The 17,872-nt window shown below is 43.7% G+C and overlaps 1 protein-coding gene across 1 annotated transcript; it reads right to left on the bottom strand.

Annotated features, from left to right (window-relative positions):
• Positions 1-2,397: 2,397 nt before the first annotated feature.
• LOC311188395 (E3 ubiquitin-protein ligase TRIM38-like) lies at positions 2,398-17,534 on the bottom strand (the record flags this gene model as incomplete). Its single annotated transcript, XM_084259495.1, has 6 exons — positions 2,398-2,924; positions 4,125-4,237; positions 4,341-4,363; positions 5,297-5,527; positions 16,995-17,215; positions 17,363-17,534. 6 exons carry the CDS (start codon positions 17,532-17,534, stop codon positions 2,398-2,400), a joined length of 1,287 nt encoding a protein of 428 aa, XP_084115621.1.
• Between the last annotated feature and the right edge of the window lie 338 nt (positions 17,535-17,872).

The following is a 17,872-nucleotide window of genomic DNA, read 5'->3' as shown; positions in this document are numbered from 1 at the left end:
TTCCTGGTGAAGGGACTTTCCAGATGAAGGACCTGCAGGTTTTCTGTATGTCCCGTTTCAGGGTCTGATAATTCCTTCCCACCTTGGAAGTCCCAGAAAACCAGCGCACAGATTCCTCTTCAGGTTGGTGACGCCAGGGGCCTGAGGGTCTAGTCTAGGCTAGGAATGACGGATGTGAGAATCAGTTCTCCAGAATCTGAGGTGTGGAGCCTCTTGTGGGTCAAAGAAGAGAGAGCGAGTAACGAAGGAATTGAGACTCTGACAGACCTGGCACCTGGGTGTGGGGAGAAGCTTCGAGGGGGAATGGGAGGCCCCGTCTCACACTCCCAGGAGCTCTCATGAATCTTCTCAGAATTTGAACAAGAAAGTGCTCCCATAGTCACCACCGCCTGGAACAGTAAGCTCGTTAAGAAAGTACTGGGGTGTCGGAAAAGTCATGACATATTTTCTAGGGCCATCTGCTGCAAAAAAAAGGGTGATGACTTTTCCAACAAAGCAGCATCTCCCTCAGTTCTGTGAACTTTTCTAGCAAATGATGGAACCAGAAGAAGAAGCAAAAGACACCTTTGATTCATATCCAGTTAGTCAGAAGCACAGGTGACAATGTGGACTTGTGACAGGTGTGAGGTTGGGGGTGGGTTGGAGACTGTGGAACTGAGCCCATAACCTGGGGGTAGGGGGTTCTGTTCAAACTCCATTATATCAGATTTGAATTGGATTGTAAGACACTCAGGTCGATGGAGAAAACTCGCATATCAGGAGAGCAGAGTGAAGAGAAGTGGTGTGGGCCTCCCCGGTGGCGCAGCGGTTGAGCGCTGGGTTGCGAAGCTGCCCGCGGCCTCTGCGGCGCCGGTTCGATCCCCGGCTGCTCCCCGGCCACCGGAGGAGGGTCCCACATGGCGCGCAGACCTCTCCTGCCACCCGCTGCTCCCCTCAGCAGTGTACTTCGGTCCTTCTGCCTGCTCTGCTCCCTGCTCTGGCTCTGGTGAATTCTCTCACCCTCCCGCGCTTCTGACTGTCCCCACTGCTTGTATAAACAAAACAAACAAATAAATAAATAAATAAAACATGCCTCTATAAAAAAAAAAAAAACAAGAGAGATGTGGTGTGAATGGGGTAGCAGCGGAAGAGGAAAGAGAAGCAGGAAGTTTTCCTGGATGCACGTGCACCCCTATTACTCACAGGAACTCAGAGACTAGGAGCACTGGTGGTGTTTAGAACTGAAGCTCATGGAGAGCTAACTAATGAGCAGTAGATTCTTAGAAAAGTGACAGGTAAAGAGAATTGAATTTCTCGGCAGGGATGATGGGAAGGCAAAGACATGGGGCAAGTGATGGAAGACAAGGGCTAGTGTTTCCTGCTCCTTATGGGGATGCCTGTAGTGCTGCCTCAGAGTCTAGATGTGTCTCTGGTAATTCACTTCTATCCTTCCTCTTTGGCAAACAAGGGAGGACCAAGTGCTTCTCTTGTACATTTATTTACACAACTGCCTTTGGCCCAAATAATATTTATGCCAAAGCGGGATAATAGGGAGTGCTCCTTTCAGGATAAGATATTCAGTAACCTCTGTCCTCACATATTCCCAAACACACAGCACTGCTGCTCCACGAGCTGTGTGGAATAAAGTGGTTGTTGTGAAGTGGGAACAGTATTTCTCCTTTGTCAATTAACTGAGGTTGACAAGAACCAACCTCCTTTAGTAAACACCATTGTTGGAAATTCAGTAGATGTGTTTTCTGCTTTAGTAAGAAAAAACAGTATGTTCTCTTTCTGTGCATGTAATTTCCAGGGAGAAACCTGGGCCCAAAACTTCAGGTGAGTGACCAGTCAGTCACTCAAAGAAATCTAAGGCTGGTCTCCTGAACCTAGCCCTCAATTTGACTAAATAATCTCTTCAAAAAATTTTCTGTTCTACTAAAAGTAAATTTGCTTCATAATAATAATTCTCTCAGTTAAAGTGACCATCATGTCAGTGGTGAAAAGAAATATTATTTTTGCTTTCCTGCTCTTCTATGCAGCTGACAGATACAATGCAGCTTCCCCTCATCTCCACGGGTGACTCTGCTAGTATCAAACAAATGGGAGCACTCAGCCCCCCAGATGTCTGCTCACCCTGCTGGTCAGACCAGGACCCTTGGAAATCAGAGATCTGAACCCCGCGATGGAGAGGGTGATGCATGATCATTGCTATGCTCTCGCTACTCCACAGGTGAGGCTGATCTTCTGTGGAATCTGTACAGTGGCTGTATCCACTCATTCATTGCATATTCATTGAGTGTCCACTGAGAACTCAGCACCATCCAGGTTGGTGGAAAGAGCAGCAAGGAAAACAGACCAAATTTCTTTTCCAGTAGAAATCATATTATATTTCTGCAATGGTTAAACAAGAGACTGTTCTTATAATAACTCTAATGGTGAAGGAAGGAATAAAGGGGAACAATGATTAACCTGGAAGTAAGGCCGAAGAGTCTCAGAGAAGGAGGCCCTTGGAAAGGTGAAGATGTGGGAGCCCGTGTTCATGTTGTAAAAGGACACAAGTCCAGTCTTATAGTCCAGAAGAACCCCCACCAGCAGGGGCCGCTCTTTCAATGGAAGAGGAGTTGGGGGAGAGGTAAGGGCCATGTAGCCATTATTCTGGCAGAGTCTGATGGCCCAGAATCCAGACTGAGGCTCTGGGGTCATGTCCCTGTCCCTCTGCACATTTTCCAGACAAACTCCTAAGGCCCACCCAGATCCTTTTCCCACATCCACTTCAAAGTAACGTCTTCCTGAGGTGAAGCCCTCACAACCCAGGACACAGGGTAAAGCACGGAATCTCTTAATACTGAAATGCTTCTTCTGGGGGCTGCCACGGGTCACACGTCTCCGATCCGCAGACAGAATTAGTTCACAATGAGCTGTGTCTGGATCCAGAGTCACGCTGACTGATAAAAGAGAAAGACACGTTTTATTTGCTGAGAATACAGAACACTTCAAGTACAACTTCCTGGATTCAATTGCAGCCTAGTTCTTTTAGCTCTGTGAGTCACTTTCTGAGACTGCATACTATAGTAGGAAATCATCACACCTGAACAGTAATGGTGGGGAGGACTGAAGGAGCTAATGGAAGCCTAGTGCTTGGAGACATTCCTGGTATTTGGAAGTAACCAATAAGTGGAAGTAATATCCTTGAGCTTGTTTGAAGACTTAGTGGCCTTGCTATGCAATCACTAAGGGGTGCCATCTAGAGCTGACAGTGTTCTAGAAGATGAGGACAGCATCTCTTCCATAGTCAGAAGGAAGCAAGATTCATAAATTCTGTAACCATAAGAGGTGAATGCTGCCCACTATCAGAGGCAGCTTGGAAGTGGATTATTCCCCAGTCTAGCCTCCAGATGGGAACCCAGCCCAGCAACACATTCATTGCACTCTGTAAGGCCCTAAGCATAAGTCCTAGCAGATGTGAGCCACACATATCTGAACCACAAACCTGTGAGATAATATGTGTGTTGTTTTAAGTGACTGAATATTCTTATAGCCATAGAGAATCATTTCAGCTTCATTCAGATTTTAGAGCCAAAGGAATTATTAAAACAATTTAGTTTGAATTTTCTAATTGTGGACATGTGGAACATGACAAGTACTAAATAAGAATCAAGGTTTTGGAGTTGGAAATACTGGCTTTCATTAAGATTCAAATATTCATGGCGTCATAATCCTTTTTCTGCTTAGTCCTGAATACTGATCTATCTTTTTTAAATTTCACTGAATGTTTATCAAATGTTAACAATAAACATCATGATGAGGATTGTTCTAAATACTTTACACCTGCTGTTGCATTTTTTTTTAATGAAAACTCAGTGAATTAAGATCTGTTCATATTTGTATTTTCCAGAATGGGAAAATGAGGTAGTGGTTGGCCTGGCTGATACAGCAAATCAACGGGAGAGGAGGAATTCGAAGAGCCTGAAGAGAGAACAGTTTGCCACTTCCCTGTCTACACCCAAGGGAGTGTGTCCCTGACCCACTGAAAAGAGCTCAGCAACCTCTCTGCCTACGAGTCTGAGCAGGACAGGTAGGAAGCTTGGCTACCACTTAAGGGGCCTTTTCTGTGAAGCACTAAGGCAGTTATTTCCTTCACATACCTTGGTAGCGCTTTATTAATTTCCTCACATCACAGTAAAGCTCAGAAACATTGCACACAGTTTGAGGGACCAAAGACACAGCCTCTGGTACATTCAGCTCCACATCTGAATGCCTAGATTAAACAGACAACAGACCTTCTGCAGTGGACATTCCATTTGTCTCTGGACCCCAACACATCCTCACTTCCCCTTAACGATGTGTTAAGACAGACTTACCTTTTCAGTGTATCTTTCATACCCTACAGTGAAAACAAAGACAAAAGGTGCGTGTCGGAAAACAGTATGTCATGTCACTTGACACATGGGGTTACTTATTATGAACACTCCACCCCAGGAAGTAGAGTGACCCAGCCTGACACCCACGCATACCCAGGTAGAACAGTTCCCATCCCAGTCCCCTAGGATAGTCGCTGCCAGTGTGTGTGAGTGTGTGATCACACTTGCTCAGGCTTGTGCGGAGTCATGGAGTCTGCATTCACATTAGCCTGTGACCTCAGGGACTTGATCATGTTACCTTTTGCTATAAGTGACCTAATTTCTGTCTGAGGAGCCCATATCAGAGATCAATGATGACAAAGGTCCTCAGTTGGGAATGGATGCCCAGACCCTGGCTCTGGGCCACTGAGGTGGAGGCAGCCGGTGTCACCTGCTGAGGGCGCTGTCACACTACAACCTCACCCTCACAGTGTAACTACCAGTCTGCAATAGCAGCTGGAGTTCAAGCATTTTTGTTCACCTGCTGGAAGCTTTAGGCAGTTGAAAGCAGGTCCCATAAGAGCTTATGGCCCACGACAATAAGTGAATCAGGAGAAGGTTATCATTTTTTTCGGCTGCCTCACTCTATCCATGAGATGGCTAGAAAGGATCCCATGAACAGTTGACAAGGTCAAATAAATGGCAGGAAGGTTTGCTGTGGTTCCATAAAAACAGGAAACATCCACATCTACCCAGAGTAAGTTTAAATTTCTGATTCACATGCTGACCCCTGGACTGCAAGGCCATCAGCAGACATGGTTATATATTTTCAAGAATGTTTCTTTAATTTTGGTGCCACAATTAAGTGAAGTAGACAGATCTCAGAAATCTCCCCAGGCTCCCTCATCATTGTCCACTCAATAGTCAGGAACAGATGAAACTTCCTTTCTTTCCTAGAAGTTCTCAGCCTCTCTTACCTGCAGCAAATTCTGGGGTGATTCTTGACACATCTTCTCTAATTTCATGGTGTGGCACTCAAGTTCAAAGCTCTGCTTTCCCAGACTGGCTTCACCTTCCTGCAGTCTCTCCAGCAGCTTCTCTTTCTCATTCTGCAGTCTCCACAGATAAGCTCTCTCCTCTTCATCGAGGAAGTTGTGGAGAGTCCTAAACTCCGACTGTATTTCTTGTCTCCGAAGCTCTATGTTCTCCTAGAATCAAGAAAGTCGGCAGAAAAGGGGGAAACAACCAAACATACCTCTATGGTGAGTCAGTAAACACAGGTGGGACCTAGACACAGTGCAAATCTGCTCACCCACAGGAGGAAAGCAAACTATGACAAGTGCCCAACTGGATGCATCATGAAGATTCATGGAGAAGGACATGAGCCAAAGAGCAAAAACAAAAGACTGTATGAGTCTTCTCATATTAGGTCCCACTCAAATTTGGATATAAAAGAAGTAGAATGGTGGTGCCAGGATCTGGGAGGAGGGACCAATGGATTTTATTGTTAATGGATGTAGAGTTTCTGGTTCAAATGCCAAAAAAGTTCTGCAAATGGAAAGTGGCATCCAACAGCTGTAAAACAACTGAACACAATGCACTGGGCTGTTCAGTTAGAAATGAGTAAAATGGTGGGCCTCCCCGGTAGTGCAGCAGTTGAACTGGGCTGCGAAGCTGCCCGCAGCCTATGCAGCACCAGTTCGATTCCCAGCCACTGGCAAGGGTCCCACATGGTGCACAGACCTCTCCTGCCACCTGCTGCTCCCTTCAGCAGTGTATCATTGGTCTGCCTGTACTGTTTCCCACTCTGGCTCTGGTGAATTCTCTCACCCTCCCGCACTTCTGACTGTACCCAGTGCTTGTATGTATGTATAAATAAATAAATAAATCTTTAAAAAACAAACAAAAAAAGAAATGAGTAAAATGGTAATGTCAGGTAGTATGTATTTAGCACAAACACCCCTGAAAAATATGCTTAGCTTACGTGGGTCATTTTCCCATGGGCCCTGAAACTCAAAATCATCCAGCTCTCTCTGCAGAGTCAAGCCCAAGAGGCAGACACTCAGATGTGGGAAAGCTGATCCTAGCTCTGTTGGCACCTGCTCACTTTCCTTCATCTCATCCAAGAGATAAAAGAAGGAGAAGGCAGGAGTTGCAGAATCATGAAATTAGCCAAGATCAAATTATTTATCATATAAGATAAAACCAAGTTTTAGTGGGGATGTAAGAAGCTATCTATGTGTGTGTGTGGGGGGGTGCGGATTTCTTCAAACAAAGGTTATAACGGATATAAATGATTCTGAATTTAAGACATCAGACTGGTAGGAATCTATGATTCTCAACAGGGGGAGGTCTGGATAGTTACCAGAAATATTACTGCCTTAAGCCAGGATTCAGTTATCATCCTTATGGCTGAGACTAAGAAAAACACTGAGAGACTCAGTTTTCTCTGGGGAGGACAGAGTGTAATTTCCATGGGTGCTTTCTCAAGTCACACAGTGCTTCAGTGACTGTTGTGTTGTGGGATATGTTGTGGCACTGACATGGTTTCCTATATGGTGTGTAGCAATAGAAGTTCTCCCCACTACCCAAGACTCCAGAAGGGAGGAGACAGAGGCAGTTGCAATGAACAGTGACAGGGATCTCCACTTGCCAGTTCCTAGCAAGGTCCTCCAAACTTCCGAGGATTTTAACATGAGGATAGGAGGAGTTTAAATTTCACCTATGCACATCTACAAAGAATAGGACAAATGTGGGAAGAAACTCTGAAAGAGGAAAATGACTCATAAATTTGATTACTAAGGGATGGATTACATCCATATTTCCATAAAAGAATGTGTTTCTGATCCTGCAGAGGCTGGCCAGCCACAGACACTGTCTCAGAGACCCACAGTTGCAGTGCAAGTGTGCAAGTTCTTGCAGAGGTCTATCCTCATGAACAGTCTCACAAGCTTGAGTTATGGGATCGTCTTCTGCACTGGTCCTCTTTTTTGTTTCACTAAAGTTGATATTGTAACCTGGAATATAGAGGGTCAGACCCTGTGCTGCTGTAAATGTGCCCAGTTGAGTTCATGATATTCAGACAGGAGGTAATTTCAGTCATTGAAAACTTGAAAAGTGAAAAATGCAGAGGACGTCATCAACATGGCAGTGAGGAAACGCTGCGAGTAAGATCTCCCATTTAGAAAAAAAAAAAAGTTAATAGGGAGGAAAAGTGGCAGGTCCCTGCGAGAACTGGGACATGGAAAATAAACGGGAGACCTAGCAAAGTGCCCAAAGAAGAAAGCTACCATAAAAGAGGACTAGAAGGGAGGAAAACTCAGAACCCTGCTACCCTCCCCCACCCACAAAGTTGGCACTCTCCGACCAACAGCAAGGAGGAAAAAAACAAAAAATACTGAAACAACCAACAAGAACAAACTATGCATCAAGCTGGACTGTGAGTGGAAAGGAAATTTTTCAGCCACCGCACCCTGTGAACTGGAGCTGTGGAGAACCCTGCAGGATTCACCGTGGAGGTGAGCGAATGGCTCCGGGTGCCATTGGAGAAAAAGAAAGACTCCCAGGAGACCTACAAACAGCCCAAGGCCAGCCAGTAAGCTTGTGCGGAAAAGCAGCGCACTTGAAAAGCATAAGCAGATCAGGGCTGCCAAGGTCCCTGCACCTGAGACCTAGGCTTGTGGGAAGACTCGCGTGCATGGGGGCCCTCACTGAGGTGTATGTCCCTTGCTGAGTAATCAGAAACCAGGCACCCTGACAAGGGAGCAGGGTGCAAAAGGCGCCATTTCTGTGGACACTGAACTGGGCTACAGCCTGCGTCCTGGACCTGAGGGCTTTGGGAACTGAGACCCGGGGCACGGAATTCAGGTCGTGGGATCCCCACGACGGTGGGAAACAAGGCAAACACAGCACCCCCACACCATTGAGGCTCTCCACGCCACCCCAACTCTGTTCCCCCTGGACTCACGGGGTTAAAAACAGTTCCTGAAGGAGACTAGGAAAGATCTCTGACGCCAGGAAAAAAAAAAAAAAAAGAAAACACCAACCTAGCAACCAGAAAAAAAAAAAAAAACCACCAACACCTTATAGTTGGAAACCAGGGATCACAAAAACACCCTCAGGCACTGAGAGAGAGTGGGCCACGCAAATGGGGGTAAGGAGGGCAATAAGGCCTGGAGCAAGACCAGGCATGCAGGGGAATGCATACCAGCACCGCCTTTTTTAGAACAGGGACCTTTCTTTAGTTAAGACTGCTTGAAACTGGCAGAAGGCTCCTGGAGGAGCCAGAGGTGGGTTGGGAAGTTCGCCCAAGCCAGGCCCCTTCTGGCCAGCTGTCTGAGCCAGAGGGGGAGTGGGCACCCAAGGCCTGGGCAGACCTGGGCATGCAGGTGAGAGCGTCTCCGCATTGCCACTTTAGAACAGGGACCTTTCTTCAATAAAGACTGCTTGAGGGCCTCCCCAGTGGCGCAGTGGTTGAGCACTGGGTTGCGAAGGTGCACGCAGCCTCTGCAGCATCAGTTCGATCCCCAGTTGCTCCCTGGCCACCGGAGGAGGGTCCCACATGGCCCTCAGACTTCTCCTGCCGCCCGCTGCTCCCCTCAGCAGTGTATTTTGGTCCTTCTGCCTGCTCTGCTCCCGGCTCTGGCTCTGGTGAATTCTCTCACCCTCCCGCACTTCTGACTGTACCCAGTGCTTGTATAAATAAATAAATAAATCTAAAAAAAAAAAAAAAGACTGCTTCAAACTGGCAGAGGCTCCCTGTGCAGCCAGAGGGAGAAGGTTCCCTGCTCAGTCAGAGGTGACCTGAAGGCGACCACAAGCCTGGTCCCGACTGGCAGGAAGTTGGAGCCCAGAGGGGGATCCAGTGATTTGGAACCCAGAGTCCAATCCAGATGACCTGCCTCCAGGGAAGTTTGTGGGACTTCAAGACACACCTTTGTAATTAAACACAGAAGGAGGAAATATTCTGTGACAGTGACAATTAACATACTCAAAGTACCACTGCCTCACTAGACTTCTAACATAACAGTATTTGACTCATTAAGACTGCCAGTTTCTGAACTCCACAAAGAACACACCAAAAAGATGTTGGCCAGTACCAGCACCAGAGTGTCCCAACAAATACGGCAAATTAGAAAACAGGCAGTAGGGAATAGAAAAACTACATGCAACCCAGCAACTCCTCAGGAAAAAGACACACCACAAAAGAGAATAACACCCACCAGATTGCAATGACAGTGACTTGGAAGAACTTCTGCACCTTCCAGAAAGATAATTTAAAATTGCTATGATTAAAAATCTGAAGGAAGTCAAAAATGACATGGGAAAAATAATAAAAGAGCAGAAAAATGAAATTGAGTCCCTAAAGAGGGAGAGGTTTCACTGAGAGGCCTGCGTGGTTGCAGGCAGGTAGCCTTGACAGGTCACGGGCAGGCAGGAGGCTGCTGCCCTGCAGACGTAGAGTGTTGTTAAAAAGAGGCACCTGTGCAGTCCAAGCCCAGAGGGGGAGCGGAAACCCACCAACTGGGCAGACCAGGCTCACAGGGAGTGCGTCCCACATTGCCATTTTAGACCAGGGACAGTTCCTCAGTAAAGACTGCTTGAAACCAGCAGAAGTCTCCCGGAGGAGCCAGAGGTGAGCTGGGAAGTTCGCCCACGCCAGGCCCCTCCTGGCCTGCAGTCTGAGCCCAGAGGGGGAGTGGGCACCCAAGACTGGGGCAAACCAGGCATGCAGAGGAGTGCAAACCCGCATCACCTTTTTAGAACAGGGACCTTTCTTCAGTAGAGCCTGCTTGAAACCAGCAGAAGGCTCCTGGAGGAGCCAGAGGTCAGCCGGGAAGTTCGCCCATGATGCCAGCCAGTACCAGCAACACAGTGTCCCAATGCATAAGGCAAATTAGAAAACAGACAGTAGGGAGTAGAAAAAGCACATGCAACCCAGCAACTCCTCAGGAAAAAAGCACACCACAAAAAGAAAAGCACCCCCCAGACTGCAATGAGAGTAACTTGGAAGAACTTCTAAGCTTCCAGAGAGAGGTAAGGGAAAAATAATCAATGACCAGAAGAATGAAATTGAGTCCCTAAAGAGGGAAGTAAAAGAAATGCAGGAGATCAAAGAATTAATGGAGGTGCTAAAGAACTCTGGGAAAAGCAATGAAAGCAGAATAGATGAAATGGAAGAACAAATAAGCACTCTTGAAGACACAGAAATAAAAAGACCAAAACAGAAAAGGAAAGAGAAGTACAAAGGAAATAGACCAAAGAAAGACTTCAGGAACTATCTGACTCCATGAGGAAAGGAAATATAAGAGTTATAGGATTCCCAGAAGGAGAGGAGAGAGATGTAGGAAGAGAGAATATATTCAAGGAGATAATTGAAGAGAACTTCCCAAACGTGAAGAAGGAGCTGAAAATTGATATACAAGAAGCAAGAAGAACACTAAACTTCCACGACAAAAGGAAATATACAGCAAGACACATAATAGTAAAGCTCCCAAGAATCCAAGACAAGGGAAAAATAATGAAGCTGACAAGAAGGAAGAAACAGATAACATTAAAAGGAAAACCAATCAGACTGACATTAGACTTCTCCGAAGAAACACTACAGAAAAGGAGAGAGTGGAGGGAAATAGTCAACAGACTCCAAGACAGCAAATGCCAACCAAGAATACTCTATCCCGCAAAGCTCTCCTTCCTCTATGAAGGAAGAATAAGGACCTTCCCAGACAAACAGAAACTCTGGAATTTCATTACGACTAAACCTCCACTACAAAAATACTACAAGGAGTCCTAAAGTCAGAACCTCAGAGGGACAAATAACAAAGAAAGAAGGCCAAAAAGAAAAAGTTATTAAAAGAATAAATAAATAAAATAAAAGGAAAGACAAACACAATGGCAAATACAGATGCTAATATATCAATATTAACTCTAAATGTAAATGGACTAAACTCTTCAATAAAAAGACACAGAGTTGCAGGCTGGATTAAGAAACAAAACCCAACCATTTGCTGTTTCCAGGAAACACATTTAGCTACAAAAGATAAAAATAGACTCAAAGTTAAAGGATGGAAAACAATCCTACAAGAAAATGGACCAAAAAAGAAAGCAGGAACAGCTATAATTATAACAGATAAAACAGACTTCAAACTCAAAAAGGTAAAAAGAGACCTCAACGGTCACTACATTATGATCAAGGGGACAATACTTCAAGAAGAAATAACACTCATTAACATATACTCACCAAACGAAGGAGCACCAAAATATATCAGACAACTGTTGCCATCTCTGAAAACAGATATCAGAGAAAACACATATGTAGTGGGAGACTTCAACACAACACTATCAACAATGGCTAGATCAATGAGACAAAAAATAAGTAAAGACACTAAACAAATAAATAAGGATCTAGAGCACTTGGGCTTAACAGACATCTATAAAACACTAACCTCAAAAAAATCTGAGTACACATTTTTCTCAAGTGCACACGGATCATTCTCCAGGATCGATCACATACTGGGACACAAGACAAACATGAACAGATACACCAAGATTGAAATCATACCAACCATCTTTTCTGACATGAAGGCATCAAACTAGAAATAAACCACAAAAAGAAGGCAAGGATCTCTCCTACCTCATGGAAATTGAAAACCACACTACTGGAAGACCACTGGACTAATGAGGGGATCAAAGAAGAAATTAAAAATACTCATTGAATTGAATGACAAGGAGGATACCAATTTCCTAAATGTATGGATGCAGCAAAAGCAGTAATGAGAGGAAAATATATAGCAATAGAGCCTCACATCAAGAAACAAGAAAGAACTCAAAGAAACAACCTAATTTGGAAGCTCAATGTCTAGAAAATGAACAACAACAACAAAAAAATACCCAAAACCAGTAGAAGAAAAGAAATAATAAAAACCAAAGCAGAAATAAATGAAATTGAAACTAAAAAAACAATCCAAAAGATCAATGAAACCAAGTGCTGGTTCTTTGAAAAAATCAATAAAATAGACCAAACCTTTAGCCAGGCTCACAAAGGAAAAAAGGGAGAAAGCACAAATAAACATGATCATAAATGAAAGAGGAGAAATCACAATGGACACAGCAGAAATCAAAAGAATAATCAGAAACTACTATGAACAGTTATATGGAAACAAGTTCAACAATCTAGAGGAGATGGACAAATTCTTACAACTCTGTAATCACCCAAAGCTAGATAAAGAAGAAATAGAACACCTAAACAGACCAATTACAAGCAGCAAAATTGAAATGGTAATCAGAAACCTCCCCAAAAACAAAAGTCCAGGACCTGCTGGATTTACAAATGAATTCTACCAAACATTCAGAGATGAATCAGTGTCTATCCTTCACAAACTCTTCCAAAAAATTGAGAAGGAAGGGATAATACCAAACGTTCTATGAAACCAACATTACACTAATACCAAAACCGAACAAGGACAACACAAAAAAAGAATGCTACAGGCCAATCTCCCTAATGAACACTGACGCAAAAATCCTCAATAAAATTTTAGCTATCAGAATCCAACAATGTATCCATAAGATAATTCACCACGACCAAGTAGGATTCATTCCAGGGATACAAGGATAGTTCAACACTGAAAATCAATCAACGTTATCCAACACATCAACAAAAAGAAATATAAAAAACATATGATAATATCAATAGATGCTGAGAAAGCTTTCAACAAAGTGCAACACCCATTCACGATAAAAGCCCTTGAAATTCTTGGGATACAGGGAACATACCTCAACATCATAAAGGCCATATATGACAAGCCAACAGCCAGTATCATTCTCAATGGGGAAAAGCTGAAAGCATCTCCATTAAGATCTGGAACAAGACAAGGATGTCCACTCTCACCACTGCTTTTCAATATAATACTGGAAGTCCTAGCCAGAGCAATAAGATGAGAGAAAGACATGCAAGGAATCCAAATAGGAAAAGAAGAAGTCAAACTATCACTCTTTGCAGATGATATGATAATATACATAGAGAACCCCAAAAACTCCACAGAAAAACTAATTAAACTAATCAATCTGTTCAGTAAAACGGAAGGAAACAAAATCAACACGCAAAAATCAGTAGCCTTCCTATACACAAACAATAAATCTGAAGAAGAAATAAAAAATATCCCTTTTTATTATTGAAACAAAAAAAATCAAATACTTGGGAATAAATCTAACAAAAGAGGTAAAGGACCAATACAAAGAAAACTATAAAACACTGTTAAAAGAAATAGAAGAAGACACAAAGAAATGGAAAGACATCCCCTGTTCATGGATTGGGGATAAATATTATTTTAATAAATATTATTAAAATGGCCATCCTATCAAAAGCAATATACAGATTCAATGCTATTCCAATAAAAATTTCAATGACATTCTATAAAGAAATAGAACAATTATTGATGAAATTCATATGGAATCACCAAAAACCCCGAATAGCCAAAGCTCTCCTGAAAAAAAAAAAAAATGGAATGGAGGCATCACACTCCCAGACTTCAAACTATACTACAAAGCCATAATCATCAAAACTGCATGGTATTCGAACAAGAACAGACACACAGACCAATGGAATTGAATAGAAAATCCAGAAATAAACCCACAGATCTATGGTCAACTAATCTTTGATAAAGATCAAAGAATATGCATTGGAGCAAAGAAAGTTTGTTCAATAAATGGTGCTGGGAAAACTGGGTCGCTACACGCAAAAGAATCAAGTTTGACTTCTACGTCACACCATACACAAAAACTTTATTATAGTTAGTCTTTTCCCTAGTTCCTTATTTAGATTTTCTAAATTCCTGCTATGTGTGAGACCATCCGGTACTTTCCTTTTTCTTTCTGGCTTATTTCACTGAGCATGATCCCTTCTAGCTACATCCACGTTGCTGCAAATTGCATGAGTTTATCTTTTTTGAACATTAATTCAAAAGTGGACCTGTACCCCTATGTTTATAGCAGCACTATTTACAATAGCTAAATTTGGAAACAACCCAAATGCCCAAAAATAGATGATTGGATCAAGAAGATGTGGTACATATACACCATGGAATATTACTCAGCATTCAAAAAAAGATAAACTCATGCAATTTGCAGCCACATGGATGGAGCTGGAAGGGATCATGCTCAGCGAAATAAGCCAGAAAGAAAAAGAAAAATGCCAGATAGTCTCACTCATAGTAGGAATCTAGAAAACTTAAATAAGGGACCAGGAAAAAGAATAACTATAAGAAAGTAAAAATCCAAATCAACAAACAACTATGAACTAGAGACACTCTATGGGGTGTGGGGGGTGGGAAAAGAGGGATGGGTGCCAAAATAAGGGGGTTGCAATTATATGGGGAATATAAAAATAAAATTTAAAAAAAAGAAAATCATAAAAAAAAGAAAACTTGAAAAGTAAGGAGCACAACTTTTTGGATTCTCCTGACTGAGGTATTAGGACACAGCCAATTACTATTCATAGAAAAAAAAAAACCAGGAAAATTTTTCTAGATGCAGACAACTAATGGCAAATATTAAAGAAAAAGGCATATTCTTTGGATTTCCACAGTTTGGTCTGATTTAATGAGAACAAATCATCAATGAGTACTTTTCCCAATCACCATACACCTAAACTCCACACTGGAAAATAGTTTGAGATCAAGAAAATCAAATTCTTACCTCCCATTCTCTTATTTCATCTTTCTTTTCCAACTTCAATCTCTTACAGCGGTCTTGCTCTGCTTTCAGTTTTGTCACCATCCCCTGGAGCTTTTCCTGAAGGAAAAATTGGGTGAGTTATGGCTTGTCCAATTCACAACCATTATTTGTCACCTAGAAGAATCCCAGCCTCCAAGATGTACAATAACATTGAATAAATTTTTAAGTCCTTTGGCTTTGAGAAGAAGCAACATAAGGGCATTAATGTAACTCATGCCCTCAGTGGCCCTGGGCAGTGGCAGGATTGTAACATCTTTCTGTGCTGTAGGCGATCTGTGATTCCCAGCTCATCTGCGGACCACAGACTACGCTATTTACATTACTGCAGTCTGCCAGGGACATGCTACAAGATTATAATCATCTAAAAGCACATTTTATAGAATAATGTGCTGGACCAATCATAATACAGAGTGTTTGAAACACGTGGAAATTTTTACACATTATGGTGAGTCAGGTAAGAGAGCCCAGGATGGCAACTGAAGTTACAAAACCAGGTCATGGGGGACAGGGAGAGCTCTGCTGTCACCTGAAGAACTGCCATGATGTCAACTTAGAGTGATTAGTTTCCATACCTATCTCTAGGGTTACTTGTCACACAGTTTTTCACTTTTTCAGTCTCTATTGAGAGATGGGGAAACCAAATCATGAAGGCAATAACTAAGTTGCTCACAGCTTCCATCTAGTAAGAACTGAAAGACTTACGATATATCGACCTCAGCAGTTTGAATCCTATGGTCACCTCCATAACCTTTTGTTGCTTTTTTTTTTAAATACTCGGTGGACAAGTGATGGGATCTGCCCCATTACAGTGATGAGCTGCTCGTGGGGTTACAGGGGGAGGTGAGTGCTCTGATGGTGCTCAGGACTGACACGCCCTGACACAGGATCCAGAACCTTCACACAAGACACAGGCACCTCAAGGATGAGGGGACACAGAGCCCCACACTGGGGATGTTTTCTTCAAGTGTCACCAGGGCAGAGGAGGAAGGAATCCCGCTTCCTCATTCCTGCACAGCACAGGGAGCCTCACTTTAGCAGCTCTTGTGTGAGACGTGGAGGTGCCTGAACCTCTCAAGGCTTCATCACTCACCAATTCTTTCTAAATCCTTTAACTGTCCTTAATCCTTGCTAAAACGTGTTTCCATCCCCTTTTCATAGAGGACTAAATTTGATATTACTCTTTGATGTTTATTTTGTGCATGCAGAATGTTCTTTTAAATGCAAACCTAGTCTTTCCCTCCACAAATAACATCCCAACTTTGGACCAGGATTTATACCCTGAGAAATACCAATGTTCCTTTTTAATTTCCTGTCTCATGGCCTCACCTGCCCTTCTAATCACACGCCCCCTGACCCAGTACTAGATAGTCAGGTAAGCTCTCGTGACACGTGGTCCCCCTGAGTTGGAATCCTCACTCTTCTCCACACACGGCTATTTGTGTGTGTCCTTTTGGACTCACTTCTGGGCAGTCTCCCCCTACACTCATTCCTGCCCCTGTGTGGCCCCCTCACTACCCACACCAAGGGAAGTCAGGTGTCCTGTGTTCCTTCCTCACTCCTTATACTGTGGCTATCTAAAAGACTGAATTCTGACCCTTGGGGTTTCAGATTCTTTCCTGTGCTCTTGCAAGCTGTGGTGTCTCCAATTAAATACTCGAGGTGAGGCCATGAAAGAGGCCCATGTGGCAGAGAGCAAAATCTGTTATCCAGAAGAAGTTCATTACAGGAAGTTCTTACAGGAAAGGATTCTGCTCAGCCTTGAAGATCAATATGGACACGGGGTGGACATGTAATAAATTCAACATGGACGTGTAATAAACTATTTCAGGAAAATGATATGGTACAAATTTATTTGAGGGTCAGAATAATGGTTTTCCTATAACTGATTGGAGTGAAAATGCGCAACCTGAGAGGCAGTCCTTGCTAAAGACTCTGGCTACTCACCTTGTAGCCTGGATACACGTCCTCCACTAGAGCCGTGCGATGTTCTCTGTGCTGGGGGGAGCACTCACAGTGCAAGCAGATGAGCTGCCCGTCGTCCTCACAGTACAGTTGGAGCTGCTCCCCGTGCTCCTCACACAACCTCTCACTGTCTATCTCCTTGAGAGTTTGTTTTTGTTTTTTTTTTGTGGGGCCCTCCCCAGTGCCCGTGGATGGAACCAGCACTGCAGAGGCTGCAGACAGCTTCACAGCATGGTGCTCAACCACTGCGCCACCAGGGGAGGTGCTCTCCTTGAGAGTTTGAATGATGATTTCCAGTTGCTTGATGGATCGGAGACTCTCCCTTTGAAATGGTGCCTGGCACAAGGGACATTGGGGCTCGCTCTGGGATGACGTCCCTTGTGGGTTCTCAAGGATGCCCTCTATGCACTGGCGGCAGAAGCTGTGCCCACAGTTGATGCTCACGGGTTCTGTCATCAGCTGCTGGCAGATGGAGCACTTGGCATCCTCCGTCATCTTTTTCATAGCTGTGGCTGAGGCCATGGCCCTTCCTGACAAGCTCCAGTATCAGGTTAGAGGCAGAGATGAAGTTGACAGGATTTTCCAGAGTGAAGGAGAGAAGCCTCACCTGATCCTCTGTGCCTGCACAGGTGTTGAAGTCTTCCCTCTGGAGAGAGAAATGGATGCAATTTGAAAGATGCCTCACCTGTTCCTCTGAGCCAGAATAGGGTGATCCCAGTCATATTTGCCCACTTCAGTTTAGATTAAAATTCAGTCACATTTAAATTCAGTGTTTCAGTCTCACCAGCCATAATTAAATGCTTCACATCTGAGAATGGTCCCAGGATATCCCTGTACAGTATATTCCATTGTGGGAGACA

The sequence above is a fragment of the Talpa europaea genome (assembly GCF_964194135.1).
Source record: "Talpa europaea genome assembly, chromosome: 2".
In the NCBI taxonomy this organism is placed as follows: domain Eukaryota; kingdom Metazoa; phylum Chordata; class Mammalia; order Eulipotyphla; family Talpidae; genus Talpa; species Talpa europaea.
The sequence above is the reverse complement of the archived record's forward strand: the minus strand, read 5'-3'. Positions and strand labels throughout refer to the sequence as shown.